At 35.5% G+C, this 23,067-nt stretch overlaps 2 protein-coding genes across 2 annotated transcripts; both read left to right on the top strand.

Moving 5' to 3' along the window:
* Positions 1-6,386: 6,386 nt before the first annotated feature.
* LOC143561407 (protein argonaute 1-like) lies at positions 6,387-18,270 on the top strand. Its single transcript, XM_077049500.1, has 20 exons — positions 6,387-7,651; positions 8,195-8,397; positions 8,480-8,629; positions 8,710-8,843; positions 8,924-9,033; positions 9,678-9,784; positions 9,860-10,115; positions 10,968-11,075; positions 11,149-11,220; positions 12,296-12,418; positions 12,516-12,681; positions 13,228-13,487; positions 14,051-14,193; positions 15,771-15,833; positions 15,916-15,979; positions 16,516-16,651; positions 16,757-16,830; positions 16,912-17,006; positions 17,103-17,134; positions 17,900-18,270. The coding sequence occupies exons 1-20, from the start codon at positions 6,638-6,640 to the stop codon at positions 18,094-18,096; spliced, it is 3,507 nt and encodes a 1,168-aa protein (XP_076905615.1). The 5' UTR covers positions 6,387-6,637; the 3' UTR covers positions 18,097-18,270.
* A 651-nt stretch (positions 18,271-18,921) lies between these two features.
* LOC143561405 (NAC domain-containing protein 54-like) lies at positions 18,922-21,030 on the top strand. Its single transcript, XM_077049498.1, has 3 exons — positions 18,922-19,084; positions 19,695-19,981; positions 20,739-21,030. The coding sequence occupies exons 1-3, from the start codon at positions 18,928-18,930 to the stop codon at positions 20,982-20,984; spliced, it is 690 nt and encodes a 229-aa protein (XP_076905613.1). The 5' UTR covers positions 18,922-18,927; the 3' UTR covers positions 20,985-21,030.
* The last annotated feature ends 2,037 nt before the right edge of the window (positions 21,031-23,067 follow it).

The following is a 23,067-nucleotide window of genomic DNA, read 5'->3' on the forward strand; positions in this document are numbered from 1 at the left end:
TTCAGGATGAACGAGCTAGGAAGGTTAAATCAGTCGGAGGATATCGTGACAGTGGGAGCACAGGTCGTGTTTCAGTTACAGTTCCAAGTCGACAATGGATTATGAAAACCAGTATTCCAGCTGTAAAAGTCTCTCCAGTGAATTACTTACTGAATATGGAGGGTGTTTGTTCTCAGAGTATCTCAGGATCCGGTAGTTTGTTTCAGTAGGATCCGGTAGGGACAGAGAACGGGTCAAGGGCAGTTTTAGCCGTGACTGACGTGTTGGAGCTCCGGGGAGCTTCAACGGGCCTTCAAGTTAATTGATGAGAAGGCGGTGGCAACTAGAAGATGTTTAGATTATAGAAATATGATGAGGAGTGCGGACGAGAGTTCTCAAGGCCTCCGAGTGAGAGATTATTGGGTTCGTAGGCCTTGTTGGCCCGGTTTATTATTTGAAGTCCAAAGGGCAGACGAATGTAGGGTGGCCAGACCGAAGCCCGACCCAGTTTGGGTTTCTTGTTTAATAAGATACAAAACCTAGTTGTATCTCTATATTATTATTATTATTATTATTATTATTATTATTATTATTATTATTATTATTATTATTATTATGTACTTGTAATCGTTGTCACTCAATAAATTAAAGAAATACCTAGTTGCCACCCGTGGTCGTAGGTCAGTTTAGACCGAACCACGTTAAATCCTCGTGTTCGTTATTGCTTTCGTGTTTGTGTTCGGTTCGTGTGTGTGTTTAATCCTAACACTTAACGTGGTAAATAACCAAAACTTAAGTCATTTTATATATTTCTTCTGCCATTTGATACAAATTGTAATATATAAATGTAATGCACGATATGTGAAGGCTATAACAAAGTTCCTTGCATTGAAGTGTTATTAACTTGGTGACGCCATCATCCCTTTTCTTCGTCTATCCACCAGCGTCTCTTTGGTTTTACCATCTGTCCTTGCAGTGACATGGTTTCATGTAAAAATAAGATGAAAATCTAAAAAGGGGTTTCTTGAAACGACTGCGACATTGAACAATTAGTGTCGTAACACCGCCATCTCGAAAATGAAGAAGATTAGTAAATAACTTCAAACAATTTGTAGTCGATCACGCGAACGGCTGTTACAAGGTTCAAAATATTGATGGCAACAGCGTTTACATCCGTAAACAAACATCTATGACGGGGTTTCGTATGGGTGTCGCTAACAGTGGCGTGAGGAACTTCTACAAATTTATATCCAGTTGTCCTCGTCTCTACCGGCGGCGTCGGTTATATGACAGTTAGAATTGACGGATTATGTTTCTTTACTCCGGTGAATGCTTATATTATATATAGGTATATTCGCAGGGGATGTGATGGTTACAAATATGAAAACCGTAAAAAAGGTGTCAAATTAAAATAAAATTAAAAATTAATTAAAATTTCAAAAGGAAAGGCGTAGAGTTGGCGTGAATCGTAAATGTAGTATAGAGATAATTTCTTTCGAATACTTTACCTTCAATTTTCGTTGTTTACAAAAAAAAAAAAGAATTGTAGTTAACCAAATTGATAAGTTTAGATGCTTTTCTTGAATTTGTTTATTCCTACTTCTTTAGAATACTTTACATTTTTAAGGATCTAGATAATCAATTTTCACCTTTTACTTTTTTGCTTGTTATTAAACTTTTTTCTTTGAATTCATAGCAACCACCGCATTATGAAACTACCAGAACATGTAACTGGACATTTCTAGAACTCTAGAAGAACACTTGGACATGAGTATACAAAACACACTCTTGAAGGATATGAATATTCAAACATAAAAGCCGAGATGTTAGAGAAAAACCATAGAAATAGTTTCGGCTAAGATCGCATCAAAGAACGTGATATAAGAAGGAAATAGTGGTAGCAAATAGTGAGATATAACTTATTATTATTATTATTATTGGGTGGTGGGTGGGGAGGGGGGGGGGTTAATCAAAATAATGCAATTTTGAAGGGTTTTGCGTGTAAGTTAAGACGTGTGACATTTTTTTGGGGGGGGGGCGGGGGTGTTAATCGAAATAATGCAGTTTTGAAGGGTTTTGCGTGTAAGTTAAGACGTGTGACAACAGCGTATTCACTCTTCCCTTAGGACTTTTTTATTTGTTTTATTAATTTTTGTTTCATCACATATGTATTACTTATTGTATATTCAAATGGGTTCTTTAACAGGTCTTACAGGTTCGTGTTTGCGTTTCGAAAAAATGATATAATTAGTTATCGTGTCGTGTTCGTGTTTAGTACAACATGTCAACGTGTCTTATCGTGTCGTGTTCGACATATTATGACAACCCTAAACACAACAATTTACTAATTTAAAAATAATATAGAATTTGAAAATATATAGTATAGATTAGGGATGATCAATTGAGCAAAATAAGTACAGATTCGATACTAGTGTTGAAATCGTTACCAATTGGTTTGTTGGTATCGAATCGGTACCAAATTTTCAGTTTTCGGTACCGGTACAGTATTAGTATTTTCTGAATTTTGTCTTTAATACTGATACCTAGTCATCCATAATATAGAATGAGAGAATATATAAATTACAATTTTATTTAAACAAAAACTACCAATTATTAAATCTATAGCATCTTCAAACCAATTATGATTTCAATAAAAAGTTCAATATATTGCACACATAGTAAGGGATTATATAACATTCTAGGTTTGTTTTGATTTTTTTAATTCCACGTTTATTACAATGGTGCGTCTAAAATGTCCGTCCAACTTTTTATGTCTAGTTCAATGATATAATGAGTATTAAATTTTGTAATATTGAGTTTCGATCTACTTTCTTATGTCTAATACTCTAATTCACATTTTTACATAAACAAATACAACACCGCCTAAAAAAGAGTAAACTTCCCGATACTTTTAAAAACATTACAAAACGAATGAATATGGCATCTACAAAATCGTTTTTGTTTATATACTTGTTTTCTTTTTAACAAGGAATGAGCTTTGTTTTTTGTTCATTTAATTGTGTAGAATTTTTGGGTTTTTTTGGGTAGGTTTTGAGCAAACCAAATTAATATTTTGGTTTCCGATTAGATTCAGTTACCGTCATTTAAACCTATTAGGCCAACTTAAACATGACATTTGATATGTTTTTACTTTTAATTTATACACATAATAAATATAATCATTTGCTTTTTTAGTTTTAACAAGTTTGAAAATAAAGAGTTAAAATGATAGGAGGTTTGGGTTCTTTAATGGATACTTAAGTTTGAGTCTCACTTGTGTCACTTTTAAATGAATATTGGCAATAAATGATTTGAGCTAGGTGTTGTGCAAAGTTGTCAGTTTGAACCCTGAGCTCACCCGGGTCTTCGTCCCACCGTGTGTTACGCTAGAGATTTCTAAATGTCCAAGCCAAACACTAAAGCCAACGTGGGCTCGGTTAAGATAACATAGTCTGGCTAGAGTGGGGCATAGGGGCTCTCCAAATTTGAAGAGTGCGGTAACCTAAATACAAGAAAGTCGCCGTTTAAAAAAATAGGCTTGGACAAAGTCGTCACTTTAACAAAAAATTAAATTTTGTTTGTGACACACTATGATCTGTTAATTTTTTGTCATTTAAGTCTAATCGACTAACAACATCCATTTTATTCTATTAAAGTAATTGGAGTTGACATGAATCGTTATATTGATTTAGTATTTTTTTTGTCCGGTCATATGAAATTAAAGCATCTAACGTTAGAAATCTTTTATGTATTTGTCACTGCCTAACACCGTGTGAGAATCGCCAAACCCTCGCCCCGAGCTTGCCTCGTGTCTAGAACATACTTTTTTCTGAACGACCAGTAAATAACCCAGCTACACAGGGAAACCCAATGACAAAATGTGTTCCCATATTCTAGCAAACACATACAAACGTGGATAGCCTAAGCTCACCATTTTCTATTCTAGGAAAAACTACCACTCGAAGGCCCACTGTAACACCTTTGGCAAACACAACATCGTCCCACTCTTAGGCTATCCCACATCGGTCGTGGACTAGAGAGATCCTTGGTTCATAAGTAATGTCCTGCCTCTTAACATCACCAACGTGTTTTGGGCAACCAAAAACAAATCCGTGAGCTATTCGTGGGTAGAGCGGACAATATTGGTGGCACGAGAGGCCGGGGTGTTACAGATGAACACCTTTGGCAAACACAACATCGTCTCACTCTTAGGCTATCCCACATGGCCGTGGACTAGAGAGATCCTTGGTTCATAAGTAATGTCCTGCCTCTTAACATCACCAACGCGTTTTGGGCAACAAAAAACAAATCCGTGAGCTCTTCGTGGGCAGAGCGGACAATATTGGTGGCACGAGAGGCCGGGGTGTTACAGGTGAACACCTTTGGCAAACACAACATCGTCCCACTCTTAGGCTATCCCACATGGCCGTGGACTAGAGAGATCCTTGATTCATAAGTAATGTCCTGCCTCTTAATATCACCAACGCGTTTTGGGCAACCAAAAACAAATCCGTGAGCTCTTCGTGGGCAGAGCGGACAATATTGGTGATACGAGAGGCCGGGGTGTTACACCCACTGTGGTAAGTAAAACCTGGTTAAGATCAGATTCAAACTTAAAATTCTCTTCCAACTAATAATGGTTGAGTTAAAGCTCGCTAAACCATTAGATTAGTCTAGAACAAACTTTTTAAAACCAAGTTTATATTTAACTTTGGCGGATGTAACAAAGATTTCTTTCTTTTTGTTAAACTTGTAAACTCCCGTTCCTAAGGGTGTGTTTGGGATTACTTATTTGAGTGAAAAAGGACTTCTTGTTAGAAGACCTTATTAACTTATGGATTTTTTAAAAGAAGTTTTTAAAAAAATACTTGGATTAACTTATGTGTTGGAGAAAACCAAAATGACTAAAAAGGACACTCTTTTTTAAAAGAAGTGTAATGAGTTTTGAGGGATAGAAGGGTGTAATAGGTAAATCAAATCCATTAAGTTAATAAGTTAGGAAATCATAACTTTTCAAAACCCTCTTATTTTGCCATGACCAAAAGTTAAAAACCATAAGTCGTTAATGTTTGCAAAACACCTTCTATACATTATTAACTTTTCAAAAAGTTAATTAATAAGTTATAGAAAATAAGGAATCCCAAACACCCCTAAATAATAAATAATAGTAATAAATATAAATAACTAAGGAGTTGAGTTGAGTAGAGTAATAAACTAATTTGTCGTAATCGTTAGGTGTGCAGCAGCTTTATGTGTATAGGTGAATGTGAGAGACAGGTAGTTCTCTACTCTACTTTTCATTTTTCTTTTTATCGTTCAATTTTAGGGTTTTCAACCGGTGATCGCTTGTTTGTTTGTTTGTTTGTATCGACATTAGTATTACTCATCTTGTACTAATTCCGATTTGTAAGCAACTATTTCACTCTCATTTTCTTTCCCTAATTTAAATATGCACTCTTTCTGCTTCATGTTTCAACTTAATTAATTAATTAATTATCTACAACTCTAATTTCATACTATTTCCTCTAATTTTAAAACTCTCTGTGATTATCTCTAATGTTTTCGGTTTTTGTTAGGAATGTGAGACTCACATATAATGCATGACATTTATTATTATTGTTATTATTATTTTATAATGTAATCTTGTTCTGTATGTTGTTAGATTCTTTCAATATGTATATATTATTTATTATATGTTGTTAGAGATTAGATAGCATTTACTATTATTTTTCCTTTCTTCATCTTCTGCTGCCATTTGTTCTGTTTTTGGATTCATTCATTCATTAATTGCTTATTTATGTCTTGTTAACTAATTATCACTGCTGTAATTTATAAGCTCTATGTATTGTTTGTGTGTATCTCTTGTGGTTCATTAATCTTTAAAGATGATTATTATTATTTATCTTTAAATAAAAAAGGAAATGTAGACGCTTCTAATGGGACGAAGGGAGTATTTCTTAAAATTCAAAGTAAATAATAAAAATATATGTGGTGGTGTTGATAGCCGAAAGACAAGGGTACATGCAAAGTGGCGGAAGGTCTACATTTTGACGTTATTTTACTAATCTCGTGAAAATAACATTAAAAGTGGCGGAAGGTTAATCAGGCATCATGTGGTGGCGTTGATAGCCGAAAGACAAGGGTACATGCACCAATCGGCCGGTGTCCCAATGGTTGAGTGTTATGTGCCTTATGTCCAAGGCTTGATGCAAAACTACTATCGAGCCGGGGGTCTCACCGGAAGCAGCCTCTCTATTCCTACGGGGTAGAGGTAAGGCTTTCTACATCTTACCCTCCTCAGACCCTACCATAGCTTTGCTATTGGTGGGATATACTGAGTACGATTATTATTATTATTATTATTATTTTATATTATTAGTATTAATTTCTTTTTTTTTTGAAAGGCACATTATTAGTGTTAATGATTATGAATTTCACTGTATGACTTTGTTTGATGTGCTCTATAGCTATTATTATTGTTTAATGATTATGGATTATTAGTTTTGTATGGCATAAGTTTCTCTACGGTTTGTTTCTTTGTATATAAAGGGTTTTCCCTCCATTATACCTGATTCGGTTAAACATTACAATTTGTTATTCATGTTAGCTTTTATGGTAGTTAAATTGGAGTTTGTTTTTGTTTGTTATAGGAGTAATAATGATAAGGAAGAGGACTAATAGTTCTAGCGAAGGTGAAAGCCCTGAGCCCCAAGAGGCTGGTACGGATCAACACAGCCGTCATGGAGGGCGGCAGGGTGGTTACCAGGATGGTTATCATGGTAGACAGAGTGGTTCTAAAAGTGAACTGGATGGTTATAGAGATCATTATCGGGATCGTTATCATGATAGACAAGGTGGTTATCAAGATGGTCAGGGTAGTTACCAGGGTGGTGGACCGCCACGACGAAGTCATCACAGGGATCAAAGGGGTGGACACGATGGTGATGGTGGTTCCCAGCGGTATCGTGGTGGATCTCCTGAACGGACCTGGGAGAAAAGGAGTGAAGGTTCAAGGGTACGGGAAAGTCGTGGGCCTCGGGAGGGTGGAGACGATGGCAGTGGTGGTTCCCAACGGTATCGTGGTGGATCTCCTGAACCGCCCCGGGAGAAAAGGAGTGAAGGTTCAAGGGGATGGGAAAGCCGTGGGCCCCGGGAGGGTGGAGACGATGGTGGTGGTGGTTCCCAGCGGTATCGTGGTGGATCTCCTGAACTACCCCAGGAAAGAAGGAGTGAAGGTTCAAGGGGTCAGGAAAGTCGTGGGTCCTGGGAGGGTGGTTATGAGCCACAAAGAAGAAGACACCGGGATGAAAGGGGTGATGGAAGTGGGCGACATACTGATAGGGGTTCCCGTAGATCTCCTGAAAAACCTCAACATAAATATCTAAAACAAACTGATCCACATCAGCATCGTGGTGGGCCCGAGCCTTCCAGATTGTCAAACCCCGACCTGTACCAAGCAACAAAGTCATCTCAACAGCCCGTGATTCATGAAGTGGAACAGTCTCAGCAGGTTTCTGTGAAACAACAAGAGCCCATTAAGGTTGCAATAGCTTCCAGCGAGTCGATGAGACCCCCGTTGCGTCCAGGATTGGGTCGCAGAGGGACCAGGTGCATCGTCAAGGCAAACCACTTTTTTGCTGAATTGCCTGATAAGGATTTATACCAATATGATGTGAGTTTTTTTTTTAATAATTTTGTGATGTTGCAAGTTTTATCCGTGTGTACAGCCACAGGCAGAGTAGAGCCGAGCCAGGATGGGCTTGGCTTGTTTATCTTAACGAGCAGAAGTGTTGAGCTCGAGCTCGACTCGTCAAAAGCTTGAACCACTCGTTTATTTATAACAAAAAATATTTTATTAGATTTTTTTTTATATTTTACACACACATATATATGTATAACTCAAAATAATATTTGTAACATATGCAATGAAGAATTTATAAACTAAAGAAGTCATAATTTATATATATTAAAATTTGGGATATAGTTTATAAATCTAAAAATAATAGTTACTCATTTTCAGACTGAACTGACCTGGCTTGTTTACAAACTGAGTCGGGTTGACTCGTTTTCAGACTAAGCCGGCTTGGCTGGGCATATTTACAGAGCCGATTTTGAGCAGGGTTTTTTATCAAGCCACGAGCTTTCTAAACAACCCCATTCGTGTAGTTCAGCTTTTAGTTTGGCACATGATTATTTCCTTTTTCTATTGGTATAGGTGACAATCACTCCAGAGGTGACGAGCGTGAACCGTGCTGTAATGGCACAACTAGTGAAACTATACAGAAGCTCGGATCTTAAGAAGAGGCTTCCCGTATATGATGGAAGCAGGAGTCTTTATACAGCGGGCCCTCTTCCCTTTATTTCCCAAGAGTTCAAAATCACTCTTCTAGAAGACAAGAACAGTTCACGCCGAACCAAGTATCTACACTTTAATTAAATTTGTCATTTTCTTTCACTTGAACATGTTTTTAAAAATCTTTGCATTTCATTTTTTATGCAGGCAAGACAAAGAATTCAAAGTTGTGATAAAACTGGCTTCACGTGCCAGTTTAAATCACCTTGAAATGTATCTAAGGGGACAGGTGTTAGACACCCCTCAAGACACGCTTAGGGTTCTGGATATTGTTTTACGGGAGTTGCCTACTAATCGGTAAAAAGAAATAAATATTTGGTTGATAATTTTAAACATATGTAATGATATTAATTAGTTATCTATTCAATTATATGTAGGTATACACCTGTGGGTCGGTCATTTTATTCTCCTCATTTGGGTCGTAAACAATCACTCGGTGAGGGGCTGGAGAGTTGGCGTGGGTTCTATCAGAGCATGCGGCCTACACAGATGGGATTGTCGTTAAACATTGGTTAGTTTATTTTTCTTAAGTGTAAAGCTAATAAAATAAGTTGTTTAAGTGATAGAATTGTGTGACGTGTTGGACTGTAGATATGTCTTCAACTGTATTCATTGAGCCGCTGCCTGTGATTGACTTTGTCAAAGAGCTTCTGAAAAAGGATGATTCAACAAGACCTTTATCTGATTATGATCGCGTGAAGGTTAGCCTTTTTTTGAACTGTAGCAGGTCTAGGGGTTTAAATGAGCCCGAGATCGCCTAAGATAGAGTGTGGCTCGTTTAAGTTATGAGAGCTCGAGTTAGGCTCACTTATTATTTATATATATTTATAATGATTATATTAGTTTATTGATATACTCATATACATTAATTATTATTTTAATGTATATATCATTATAACTTTGATATATTAAATAATACACATTATTAGTTTATTTATATCATTTACGTACATCAAATGTTTTATTGCTTTATTTATATACCTGTAAAAACTCAAAGTAGGTAACATCAAATGCTATATTAGTTTGTTCATTTATATACATTTATAATTATTTTTGTATGTTCATTATTATAATTTTGATATATATATATATATATATCATTTAAATATTTTTACCTTATTTTATTTATAGTAATAATTATTATGTAAATATAAACATAATATAATTAATAAAAGTTATATAAATAGTAGGTTCGTGAGAGTACATGAGCTTGATAGCTAGCTCTTTTATCAAATCGAGCTTTAGCAAGCCGATCTCACGAGCGGCTTGGTAGTTTACACCTCTGCAGTTTTGTAATTTTATAGAACAATCATTGATGTATATTTGACATTGTTACGCTAACCAGATAAAAAAAGCACTTAAAGGAATCAAGGTTCAAGTTACTCATCGTGGAGACATGCGTCGGAAGTTCAACATATCTGGTTTAACATCTCAACCGACACAAGAGCTAAAGTGAAAACCTGAACTTAACTTGAACTTTGTGCTGACTAAATCTTGACCTGCTTCATTTCCTTTATCATGCATTAGGTTCCCAGTTGGTGAGAGAGGTGAGACGGTGTATTTGGTTGATTACTTTCGGGACACTTACGGGTTTTCCATCCAACATGTGCAATGGCCGTGCTTGCAAGTCGGGAATAACAAGAGGCAAAATTATTTGCCAATGGAGGTATGCAAGATTGTAGAGGGCCAGAGGTGTTCAAAGAGGCTAAATGAGAAACAAATTTCTGCCTTACTTAAGGTTACATGTCAGCGTCCTCATGAGAGAGAGCGCACTATTCTCAAGGTTCGCTTTTGTGTTTGATCAGATGTTTTTGTTCTTTAAAGGGCAATTTGCATAAATTGGCTCTACTAGTTGTGGTCAAATAAAAGAACCTTAAAGGTTTCAATTTGAAGCATATGCAACCTTGACATCAGGTTCGTTTCATTTGATTTTGATATAAGTTTTTGGCCAAATCTGTTACAATTTAAAATTTTAAATCGAACCGGCTGGTTTTACGGTTTGATCTTGTTGGTTTTGTGTTTTAGACAATAAAGAAAATGAACCCTTTTTTTGTTAAAGTTTAAATAAACGATAAAGGTTGTTCACGACTATAATATGTAATTATGTATACGTAACTGTATATTCCTTAAATAAAGAAAAATAATAAATATTAAACGGTTTGGTTTGGTCGGATTTGTATTTTGGATAAACTATATATAAAAAAATATAGTTTTGTGTTAATTAAAAATATGATAAAGATTGTTCATGAATATAATTTATATGCATAACTTTATATTCCTAAAACAAGCAATAACAATAATAACAATAACAACAACAACAACAACAATAATAATAATAAAAAATGTTAAAACGGCAGGTTCGGTTACTTAGCTGGTTTCATGTTCAAAATTCGTAATCCGAACCGTAAATGTCAAATCGTTAAAACTGAATCATGAACTGGAACATGCATATTTCAAACTGGTCAAACCAACCAATTTTCTTTGGTTTGGACAGTTCAGTTGGTTTCGGCGGTTCATGAACACCCCTATGTAACGCTATCTACTTGACCAACCCATCCGGCCATGTAAAAATTCAACACGGTTAAATGGTTTGCGGTTTAAACATTGGGATTCTTAATATTACTTGTTTGTGCAGACCGTGAGAGAAAATGCTTATGACCAGGATCCTTATGCTAAAGAGTTTGGATTAAAAATTAGCACAGAACCTGCCTCGGTTGAAGCCCGAATATTGCCTCCTCCACTGGTAAGTGAGCAGTTTCTGATCTGTTGATTACTCTGCACCTTTTCTAACTGTTTTCTTTCTTTGATTTTGATAGCTTAAATATCATGAAACGGGTCGTGAATGGGACTGTTTGCCTCAAGTTGACCAATGGAGCATGATGAACAAGGTAGTTAGTCCTCTATTTTAGGGGTGTGCATGGGTCTGTTTGGGACAGAATGGGCTCAAACCGAATGGAAAACCGAAAATTTGGTTTTTGGTTATTGAAACTGTTCTGTTTTGGTTTTACTATTTAGGCTTGAAAACTTATGGCCCAAAAAATTGATTTTGGTAAACCGTTCTATTTCGGTTATAGCATTTGGGCTTACATGTCTTGGGCTGAAATAATTGGCCCAATATATTGAATTTGGGCTTGAAACTTTTCAAAACGCTCTATTCCGTTTATCAACTGGGATTAAAAATTTTGGGCTGAAATAATTGGGCCAAAATAATGAATTTGGGCTTAAAACTTTTAAAAATCGTTCTGTTTCAGTTTCTTCGGTTTACCATTTGGGCTTACTGAGTTTAGTCCCAGACTCCCAAAAAAATGGCCCAAAATTATGAATTCGGGCATGCAACTTTTGAAAACCGTTTTGTTTTGATTTTATCATTTGCGTTTACAAGTATTGGGCTGAAATAATTGGCCCAAAACAATGAATTTGGGCTTGAAACTTTTAAAAACTCCTCTGTTTTAGTTTTACGATCTGGGCTTAAAAATTTTGGGCTGAAAAAGTTAGCCCAAAATAATTAATTTGGGCTTGAAACTTTTGAAAACCATTTTGTTTCAGTTTTTTTGGTTTTACCATTTGGGCTTGAAAATGTTGGGCGGGAAAAATAGGTCCAAAATAATGACTTTGGGCCTAAATCTTTTTTGTTATTTTTTTCGGCTACACAATTTATTTAATTCTTATAAGTTACTTGAAATTGTTTTTTTTTTTCATTTTTGGTTGATTGCAAAACCAAAACCGAACCAAAAGATTGGTTTTTTAAAAAAACATAAAACCACCCTCGTTTTGCTTTTTTGCTTCTGTGTTCAGGTTATTTCGGTTCGGTTATCCCGGGTACTGTATGGTTATTTCGGTTTCATACACACCCCATCCTATTAAATGTTTTTTTTGTTATTTTATTTTTTAAACATCCACAATTGATCTCTATTATCAGAGATTCATAAAGATAGTGCTGTTAGATTACGATATTTGTGACAGAAACTGGTGAATGGTGGAACAGTCGCTAACTGGATCTGCATAAACTTTGAAAGGAGTGTTCAAGATAATATGGCTCGTAATTTTTGTTCAGAGATTGCACGAATGTGCAATACTTGTGGCATGGTATTGTCAACAACACTCTTTTGTCTATTTAAAAAAAACATTTGCAAGTCAAATGTCTGTTGATCGTTTACCTTCTTTCATTGTTTTGCTTTTGCAGGACTTCAAGCTTGAGCCTTTGCTCCCTGTACTTAGTGGTCGCCCTGATAGGTTTGAGGGAGTCTTGCAGGCTTGGTTCCGTGATGCCATGATTAAACTTCAGCCCTGCAAAAAGGAGCTTGATTTGATACTTTTCATTCTACCCAACAACAATGGCTCACTTTATGGTATTAAGTTTTGACCCGCTTGATTAGTATTTGTTTACTATTATATATCGGAATTCGAGGTGGCAAAACCTGTCAAAACGGTAATTCTTGATACGGGTCAGGTGGGGCAGAAAGGCCAAAACCTTTTTTTTTGTCTAAAATATATATATTTTTGTAAAATATAAAACTACGTTATATCAGTAATAGAGAGGTTTTATGCATTAAAAAAGACACTTGACTCATTTTCTTACGAGCTAATCAAGGAAATTTTATGTAGATTTCGACTGAAAAATTTTTAAAAAATTTTCAGTTGGTTGTTCACCGGTTAGGTTTGAAGATTTTTTCAGTCAACCAAAAAATGAACTGAATTTAGATAGTTCAATACCTAACCGAAAACCAAATTCAAACATGGTTCAGTTTTCTGTTTTGACCGAATAAACCGAATAACTTTTTTTAGCTTCTTGTTCCCATTAATTAAAATTTTTGGAATCAGAACTCACTTAGGCATCGGTTTTAAGCGGTTTCATTTTCAGCTTAATTGGTATAATAAATATTCTTTTCGCCCAGGTGACTTGAAAAAGATATGTGAGACTGATCTTGGCATCGTTTCACAATGCTGTTTAACAAAAAACGTGTTTAGGCCGACTAAGCAATACCTTTCCAATATTGTATTAAAAATAAACGTTAAGGTCGGTGGAAGGAACACTGTTCTTGTTGATGCAGTCTCAGGACACATTCCTAACATCACTGATGTCCCAACCATCATATTTGGTGCTGATGTCACCCATCCTCAATCCCGAGATGATTCAAGCCCCTCCATTGCAGCTGTAAGTTTCTATCATCTGTTATTGTTTTTCTTTTCTTTTAGCTCTTGTTAATTATCATTAGGGTTTATTATCACTAGTTTATTTGTCTTTAGCCCACGGGCCTGTTATAGGTATGTCTAGGGGTTCTGGTTTGTTTCCTATACATTGAGGGTTCCCCTTAATTGTATGGAGAGTTGATTATCCGGATGGTCTTGTGGTAGTCCATTTTACAAGAAGATGGTGGTGGTGGGGCCCACAATTTCTAAATAAATATGTGTCAATTTAGGAAGAGATGAGTCCTTAATCTTTTTAATTTTTTGTCGTTTAGCATGAGGGGTATTTTAGTCATTTCACATGCACTTAAATGGAAAAACTAACGCCCATCCAATACAAGGACCATCCATGTTCGAAATAGTTGGACGATACAAATATATATTGTAGATTTTCAAACTTAAGGACCAAACTTGCAGTATGGACGTACTACAGGGACCCTTTGAGTAATTAACTCTTATATAAGCAAACAGTCAGACATATTATTATTCCAGTCTGAAGTTATAATGATGAATTATTTTAATGAAATGTAGGTAGTGGCTTCTAACGATTGGCCCGAGATTACGAAATATGTGGGATTGGTTTGTGCACAAAGTCCCCGTCAAGAACTCATTGAAGATCTTTACAAGGAATCGTGTGATCCTGATGGAAATAAAGTGTGTGGTGGCATGATCAAGTATGCTCTAGTTACTCTCTATTCGGTTTTAATCTTTAATTTTTAATAAATAGTTAGTATTAATGTGATTACAACTGCAATCAAGGGGCTAGAAGTAAGGGGGTGCTAATGAGTTGACCCGACCTCGACTAGGCTCTAGCACGGTTTATTTAACTTACCATAGCTGGAGCTCGGGTCATTTTGAGCTCTATGTCTAAAGTTCCAGCTTGGCTCATGAGTAGTTTTCCAAGCTCGAGCTTGGCTCGTTTATTATCTATTAATTAATTATATTCATTTATGATTTTAATTATTTTTAAATATAACATAAATAGGATAATTGTCTAAAAAGCTCATTTAATACAACATTTAAAAACTAAAGTTACATTTGTTACTTTGTTAGTAATTCTATAAATAGTTATAGTATTAGTTGGCATTCTAGTTGGCTACTCTAATTGAATGACATGTGGAAGAATTATTTTGCTTTAATAGTATAGGTAGGTTATCCAATTTTAGAATATATAATCTTTATTATATGGAACGTTCCTATATTAGCTATAAAAAGCTATTAGGAATTTGAGCGGGAAAAATTAGCCAAGTATGAATATGGGCAGTGGCGAAGCTTGGACTAAGACACCGAGGGGGCCGGATTCAAAATGTATACAAGATTTCACAAACGAAGGTGACCGGGCTCAAATATTCGGCCAAAAGGGGCTAAGTTTAAACTACGTATAAAAAATTTCGGCCGAAAACGGCTAAATTTTACACTACATATAAGACATTTAGGCCGAAAACAGCTAAATTTTACACTACGTATAAGACATTTCGGCCGAAAATGGCTAAATTTTATGCTACATATAAGAAATTTCGGCCGAAAACGGCTAAATTTTACACTACGTATAAGAAATTTCGGTTTGAAAACGGCTAAAATTTACACTACGTATAAAAAATTTGGGCCGAAAACGTCTAAATTTACACTACGTATAAAAAATTCCGGACGAAAACGGGTAAATTTGCACTACTGCGTAAAAAAACAGGGGGGGGGGGGGGGGCGGGGCCACCCCTGGCCCTAAGCAATCTTCGCCACTGAATATGGGACTGACACATCATCCTCATTATTTTTTATTAGTATAGGTAGATATATATTATTTAGTTATTTTGTATTCAATTTTTATTCAATTTTTACATAATAATAATTCTATTATTTAAATATGTATTTACTATATTAAATAAACTTATATAAATAATAGGCTTGTGAGCCAGCTCAAGCTCGATAAGTGAAACTCGGGCTTGGTCTCGTTTATTATACAAGGTTATTTTGAGTCTTGAGATCTGGCTCAAGTCATTTAAGTTGTAAACGAGTCAAATAGGTTGATGGGTTGTAATCAAGTTATAAACGGGTTAACTGGTCAACTTTTTTAATCTGTTGACAGGTGGACCTGCTTAATTTACTGGGGATTAAACATGTCAACACGAGTACCACCTAATTAATTAAACGGGTTAAAGAGGTCAACCCGAACATTACCTGTTTATTAACAGGCTAGAGTGACTATCCTGATTAATAGTGTCTCGTATGAGTTTGATTATGCACAAAAAAATAGGGAACTTCTGCTATCATTCTGGAGAGCAACTGGGCAAAAACCAGAGCGTATCATCTTCTACAGGTACTTTATTGTTTTTTTATTATTATATTTCTTCATTCCAAATATATTTACTCATCTTTTTATTGTACATTTGATTACAAAGGGATGGTGTGAGTGAAGGCCAGTTCTATCAAGTTCTACTTTATGAACTTGATGCAATCCGTAAGGTAATTTTCTATTTTTTTTTTCTTGTTTTTCATATTCATGGGCGGGTCTTAACAGGTCAAATTGGTTAATATTTTGGTATGCCCTTTTGTCTATTTAAAACAAATGGTATAAATAATAATTAGTGTGGCAGATATGATTACAAAAGTTATGCTATTTCAATGCTAATATACTGTTTTAAATGAATAATATGATTTTCTTATAAAAGTCTAGAAACATCCTTTTGTCTATTTTTTGAAAGATTGGTATAAATAATTAGTCTGCCAGATATGATTACAAAAGTTATATTATTTCAATGGAAATATACTTTTCTGAATGAATAATATGTGTAACGAAGTGGGAAATATTTGAATGAATAACATATGAGGGAGAACCCTCAATATATACAAGAGGAACGCTGGAGACGTTTATACACGGGTGACGGGCCCATGGGCCACAAATTAATAAACAAGAAATAGACTAAATATTCAACTAACAATGTGATATTCTTATAAGCTTATTTTTTTATTTATTTTTACTTTTTACCGAATTGTGTCAGGCTTGTGCATCATTGGAGCCAAATTATCAGCCTCCAGTGACATTTGTTGTGGTTCAAAAACGCCATCACACCCGATTATTTCCAGACAACCCACGTGACAGTAGTTCTGTTGACAGGAGTGGAAATATAATGCCCGGTATGCTCTTGAGTATTGACTTTTCTACTCTATTTGATATCCCTCGTTTTTCTCTTATCTATATAATTGCAAATTAATTTTTTACATGTTGGAATCACGCTACAGGCACTGTTGTTGATTCAAAGATTTGCCATCCTACCGAGTTTGATTTTTATTTGTGTAGCCATGCTGGAATTCAGGTAAATATACATATATACATATATTATTGAAATATTTCTTTAGTTCTTAGAATTTAAATATGTTTTAATATTGGTAAACAGGGTACAAGCCGCCCGGCCCTTTACCATGTATTGTGGGATGACAACAAGTTTTCAGCTGATGACCTGCAATCACTCACGAATAATCTCTGTTATACGTATGCTCGTTTCTATTTTATTCCCCGATATTTTTGATTTATTTAGTTCTTATAGTTTATTTTACTTATATTCTTTTGTGTTCTTAACTTTAACAGATATGCTAGGTGCACAAGATCGGTTTCCATTGGTGAGTTTTGTTGTTATCCTTGCATATAGTTTCTACTAGTGGTGGCCTAACAGGCTGGTCGGGTAAAGAGTCAGAATGATCAACCCGACCACATAAACTTGCATACATAATATTTTAGTTTGGACGTGTATTATTAATTAAACTTTAGTTTGGTCACCTGAGGTTTATTAGGCTCGCAAGCTTAAACGAGCCTATTATTTCTATAAATATAGCTTTATTTATATAGGGGAAAGTTAACATGCAAACTAAAAAACTGTACTAAACATGTGAATAAAGTAATGTAATTATAAATACAAGTAGTGTAATTATGTAAATTAGTTGTTTTGTATGCAGTGTTTTGTATGTAGTGTAATTACACTACTTGTATATATAATTACACTATTTGACTCGCACGTTTAGCACGTTAATTTAATTTGTATTTGATCCAAACCCTATAAAAAACTATATATATATATAGTTATATATAAAAAAGAATGAAAAAAAAGAGTTTTTTATACGTAAGCACTTATTAAATTAAATAATAAACGAGCAGAAATTGAGCTTTAGACGTGAAGCTCGAAACGAGCCGGGCTTAAGCTTGTTAAATTATTCGTGAGCTCGAGCTTACGACATAGAGCTCAAAACAATCTGGGCTTGAGCTTGAGTACTCTTGAGGTCGGCTTCGCTCAGCTCCGCTTGGCTAGAAACAAAACATAAACCAAAACGAGCCATTTGTATTAATTTCCATCTTCATTACGCGTAACATATTTCTTTACTGATATGCAGTACCACCGGCATATTATGCTCATTTGGCTGCTTTCAGAGCCCGGTTTTATTTGGAGCCAGGGACATCTGACAGTGGGTCTGTGGTCAGTGGTCGGGGCATGGATGGTAGAAGCTCGCGTGGGCCCTCTTCATGTGCATCCGTTAGGCCTCTCCCAGACCTCAAGGAGAGTGTGAAACGGGTTATGTTCTATGTCTGAAATGGCATGTTGTGATGTTATGAACAAATTACTATTTCTGTTTTAGTTATGTTGTGATGCTATGAACAAATTGCTATTACTGTTGTCTTAGTTATGTTGTGATGCTATGTTGAACGGATTTGTGTAACCGTGTTCTAGACTTCTATAGTCGACCGGCTTTGGTTGATTTAGTTATTGGATCGGTTTTGGTTAATTCAGTTATTCGATCAGGTGGTTTGGTTATTTGGTTTGATTTTCTCTATTAATAACATTCTAGGTTTGATAAGTTTGATTCAGTTTCTTAATGTACTCTCTATTACGACGACACATCTAAGTTTTCACGTAATGTAGTAATGAGTTTTGAGAACTATCATATAAACGATTAAACGCCGGCCACAGTATCGTTCACTATAAAACCACGCATGACGCATATATACGGGTATTCTCCTAATAATATTCAGTTATACATATACATACAGCATGTGCTTTATAGCCAATACTTGTTTTTCATTGTTATTATATGTATACATAAAACACATGTTCTTCTTCTCTTTGTTCAATTATTTTCCATTTCTTTTATTGTAACCTAAACCACAAGTTTCTGCATGTATATAAAACAAAAGCACAGATGATGGCCCACACAACAAAAGTTCCAATCACGATTCATTACATGATAATCCCTTGCTACACACGTTTGTCCAAGAATCTACTAAAGAGCATTAAAGTGAACTAAAGAGATATTATCAATTGATTCAAAGACATGCAACTTTGAACCTGTAAGACTGTATAGAAAACTAATATATACCACTCACTAGTTGTACTAATATCAATATCAGATCAGAGATTTCTAAAATGGCACCGGTTGGACTACCTCCTGGTTTCCGGTTCCACCCGACCGATGAAGAGCTTGTGAATTATTATCTTAAGAGAAAGGTTCATGGCCAAGAGATTGAGCTTGACATCATCCCTGAAGTTGATCTCTATAAATGTGAGCCATGGGAGTTAGCAGGTTTCTTTCTTTATCTTTACTTATGATTTTTATTAAATATTATTGTTATGGATGATTAATATATTGTAAATACTATTGATATAATGTATTATCTATAATCTATATATGAGTATTATTGTTATGGATGATGAACATTCGGGATTTATTTATAAATTTTAATAATAAGGATGATTAGTATATTGATACATATTAATTGCTATACATTAGGGAAAGTTAACGTACAAATTAAATTTACGTGCTAAATGTGAGAATCAAGTAGTGTAATTACAGTATATAATTACACTATGTTATATATATAACTTGAAGGGGAAAGAGACGTCACTTTCGGGCTATAATTACACTACTTGATTCTCACAATCACGTTAATTTAATTTGTATTTGATCAAAACATTATTTATACTATTGATATAATATATATTACTTCTTGTATATTTATATATATATTATTGTTACGGGTAATAGAACATTTTGAATTTATTTACAAATAAATATGATTTCTATGGGTAATTAATATATATATATATATATATATATATATATATATATATATATATCTTTTTTATAAACATTACTTTTATGGATGATTAACATGTGTTACATTGGTGTGCAGAGAAGTCTTTCTTACCGAGTCGGGATCCAGAATGGTACTTGTTCGGGCCACGGGACCGAAAATATCCAAACGGGTTTAGAACGAACCGAGCCACGAGGGCTGGATACTGGAAATCAACGGGTAAAGATCGGAAAGTTATGAGTCAAGGTTCGAGCCATGGTGCCATTGGAATGAAGAAGACATTGGTGTATTATCGGGGGCGGGCTCCTCAAGGTATTAGGACCGATTGGGTGATGCATGAGTATCGACTCGATGATAAAGATTGTCAAGACACGTTTAGTATCCAGGTATGTCACTAGTCAAGTTACTAAAACTAAATCAAAATTAACTTATGCATATATAAAAAATCAGATTTAAGCACAAGAACAACCAAATGGCATTCATGTGTTACATAATCATGTGTATTGCTTTTCATAATAACTAAAAGTGATTATGCATTGTGTGGATATAGAGGGTTATTCAATGCATAATGTGTTTTACAATGAGAACATATAAACTGAATAACTGCATCTCTTTCATTCTCACTACAATTGTAATTGTTTATACAGTTTTCGTCTTAAATTAGATGTTGTATTGAAGCTATAACAGGTTACTTTAGAATGCTATACATCGCAAGAATAGGTGGAACAAAACAGTACTGTTATTCATCTTTTAACTTCAAAAAAATTATATAAACTAGTTAGTTTGATTATTCATTTATGTCATAACCTACACATGTATATGTATAAAGTCAAATTAAAATATGAACTAGTTAATTTAATATTTCTAGCATACACAATATAATTAAATACATAAAAAAATTGAAATGTGTCACATATATTCGTTACTTGTGGTGACAATGAATCAAACATATCCTCGATTGCAAAGCAAAGTCTTGATTTACTTTTTGAATTTTACTCTAATCGGACAAAAGTATCTTCTCCCATCCCAATATTATAAAAAAACAAAAGTATTTATTTACCCCGTCATTTCCTTTATATATGTATTTATGAGTTAACTTAGAATTATTAAATTGATATGTTTGTTGTAAACATATATATACAGGACTCTTATGCATTGTGTCGTGTTTTCAAGAAGAATGGTGTATGTGTGGAGTTTCAAGAAAACGTGCCTACAATATCACAGTATTCTCCGACAGTAACAAACGACTATGAAACCATGTCACCCGACGTTCCTATGGCTTCTTCATCGTGTGTGGAAGAAGACGACAAGGATGATTCTTGGATGCAATTCATCACGGATGATCCATGGTGTTCTCAGGATAGTCCGCAAGCAACGTTAACAAACTAAAACATTTATAACAAATAATAAATAATATATAAGAAGAAAACATACTTGTTTGACTCATTATACTTTTTCTTTTTTTGATTGGTAATTATACATTGTTTTGATAAACTGCTTTGATAATTATAGCTCATTGAAGTGTTAAAATATTGTTGGTGTAATATTTTCTTTGTTTGTTTAATATTGTTTATTATGATGTTTAAACCAAACGTTACTAAATAGCAAAAGTATGACAAAATTGGATTACTTGTGTTGTACGATCGATGTATATGCATGTTATGTCATATTTTATTCTTATGTTTACTCAATCATATAAACATATGTAGATACCTTACCTAAGGAAAAGTTAAACGACCGTACGAAAGTGCAGGGGCATATGAACTGAAAGGATGCATGTGATTCAACGAGAGAAAATTGTGGCTCGTCATGATAACTGAAACTACTATAATGTTTATCACCAGGGGACGTGAAAGTGAATCAGTATCGTGATGAACATAAACAATAATCGCCTATGGTAGGTGAACAGACGGAATAAAGTTGTATCATTGTGTGTGGGTGAACAAAGATGTGAAGCACCTAGATTAGTGAAGAGCCTACATGAGAATTGGGCTCTTGGAACTGGATCATGGCCCACTAAGCAACAAATAAACTACCAAGAAATGGGCCCAAGCCAAGAAAGAATAAGACATAATAAGACAGAGGCTTAGGTCAACGAAAGAGTGAGGTCACTATTGGCTTGACGGGAGAGAGGCCCAAGGCACGCGTGCTGCAGAGGATGAGAGCAGGGTCCAACGGACAATAGGATACCCCTTGCGACTTCGACGGGGAAAGGAAGAAACAACAGGATAAAAGACAAGTCAAGAACCTGGAGGATAAAGAGGCCCCCCTTGGACCATATATAAAGCAATGCTACGTATGTGTAACGGGCAGAACATTTTGTACTACCTTCGTTAGCTAATAACAATAATACTCATTCTTAATAACATTCATCTTTATTCGCTTGATCACCATTCTTATCTAAATCCACTATAGAACTCTCAAACCATCACACACGATTCAATCAGGGTTCCAACATTGGCGCTATCTGTGGGACCTGTTAATTGAAGGTCTCACCAGTGGTTTTAGAAAGGATGGCTGATCCTAATCCGGGCGGAATGCCCTTGGCATTTCTCTCAGGTTCCAGCGAGGATAGCACCATGGTTACGCCAACGGGGGAAAACGCTACACACCAGTGTTTGAACGAGTCAAAAAACACTGATGGGCCGGTATTGATCGAAGACGAAACAAACAAAAGGGAAGTACAAGGAGATGGGGCTGAAAACGAGGAAAACACTGAAAAAAGATGGAAGATAACCCCAAAGTTCGTTCGAGCCCATAAAGATGCACTAAAGGCGTGTTTAGAAGAACAAGAGAAAAGAGATAAGTTGATGGCCGTGAAGACCAGGTTATCATTTGAAACTCCCGGTCAGGAGGGTGAAGAAAAACCCAAGAGCACCCCTGATAAAGATTCGAGTGTACTACTGGAATCTCTCGTCACGCTCCTCTCTTTGGTTAAAGGGAAATGGAATTAGGGAGCCTCTCCGAGTGCCTTGGATACACCTTACCGACCCTCAGATACGTCGGACGTGTTCAAGTTCACTCGACGGATAGCCGAGGCTACTCTCCCCCCCCCCCCACAAACTTCGAAATCCAACCACCGTAGATAAATATGACGGGACTCAAGACCATGAAGATCATCTGCACGCTTTTCGGGGAGCCGGAATGATTAGTGGATGGTCCATGCATGCGTGGTGTTTGATGTTCCCTCAAACTTTGACTGGGGGAGCCTGGATCTGGTTTGACAGCCTCGAGCCAGGAAGGAAGCATAGACAGTTATGAAGAGTCCATGGGAAAATTCTTGCGGAACTTCGGCCAGCAACGAAAATCTATAAAAAAAACCCTAATGAAATCTTACACATTCGAAGAAGAGACGAAGAAAAGGTAGAGCAATAATGGATCGATATGTGGCAGAAAGTATGAACATCAAAGGGGTACCTGAGGTCATGAAGATAAGTGGGTTCATAAATGGGGTAAGGTTTTCCCAGCTCAC

The sequence above is a fragment of the Bidens hawaiensis genome, unplaced genomic scaffold (genome assembly GCF_021521415.1).
Source record: "Bidens hawaiensis isolate Kalapana, Puna unplaced genomic scaffold, B.hawaiensis_p1.1 tig00020674_1, whole genome shotgun sequence".
In the NCBI taxonomy this organism is placed as follows: Eukaryota; Viridiplantae; Streptophyta; class Magnoliopsida; order Asterales; family Asteraceae; genus Bidens; species Bidens hawaiensis.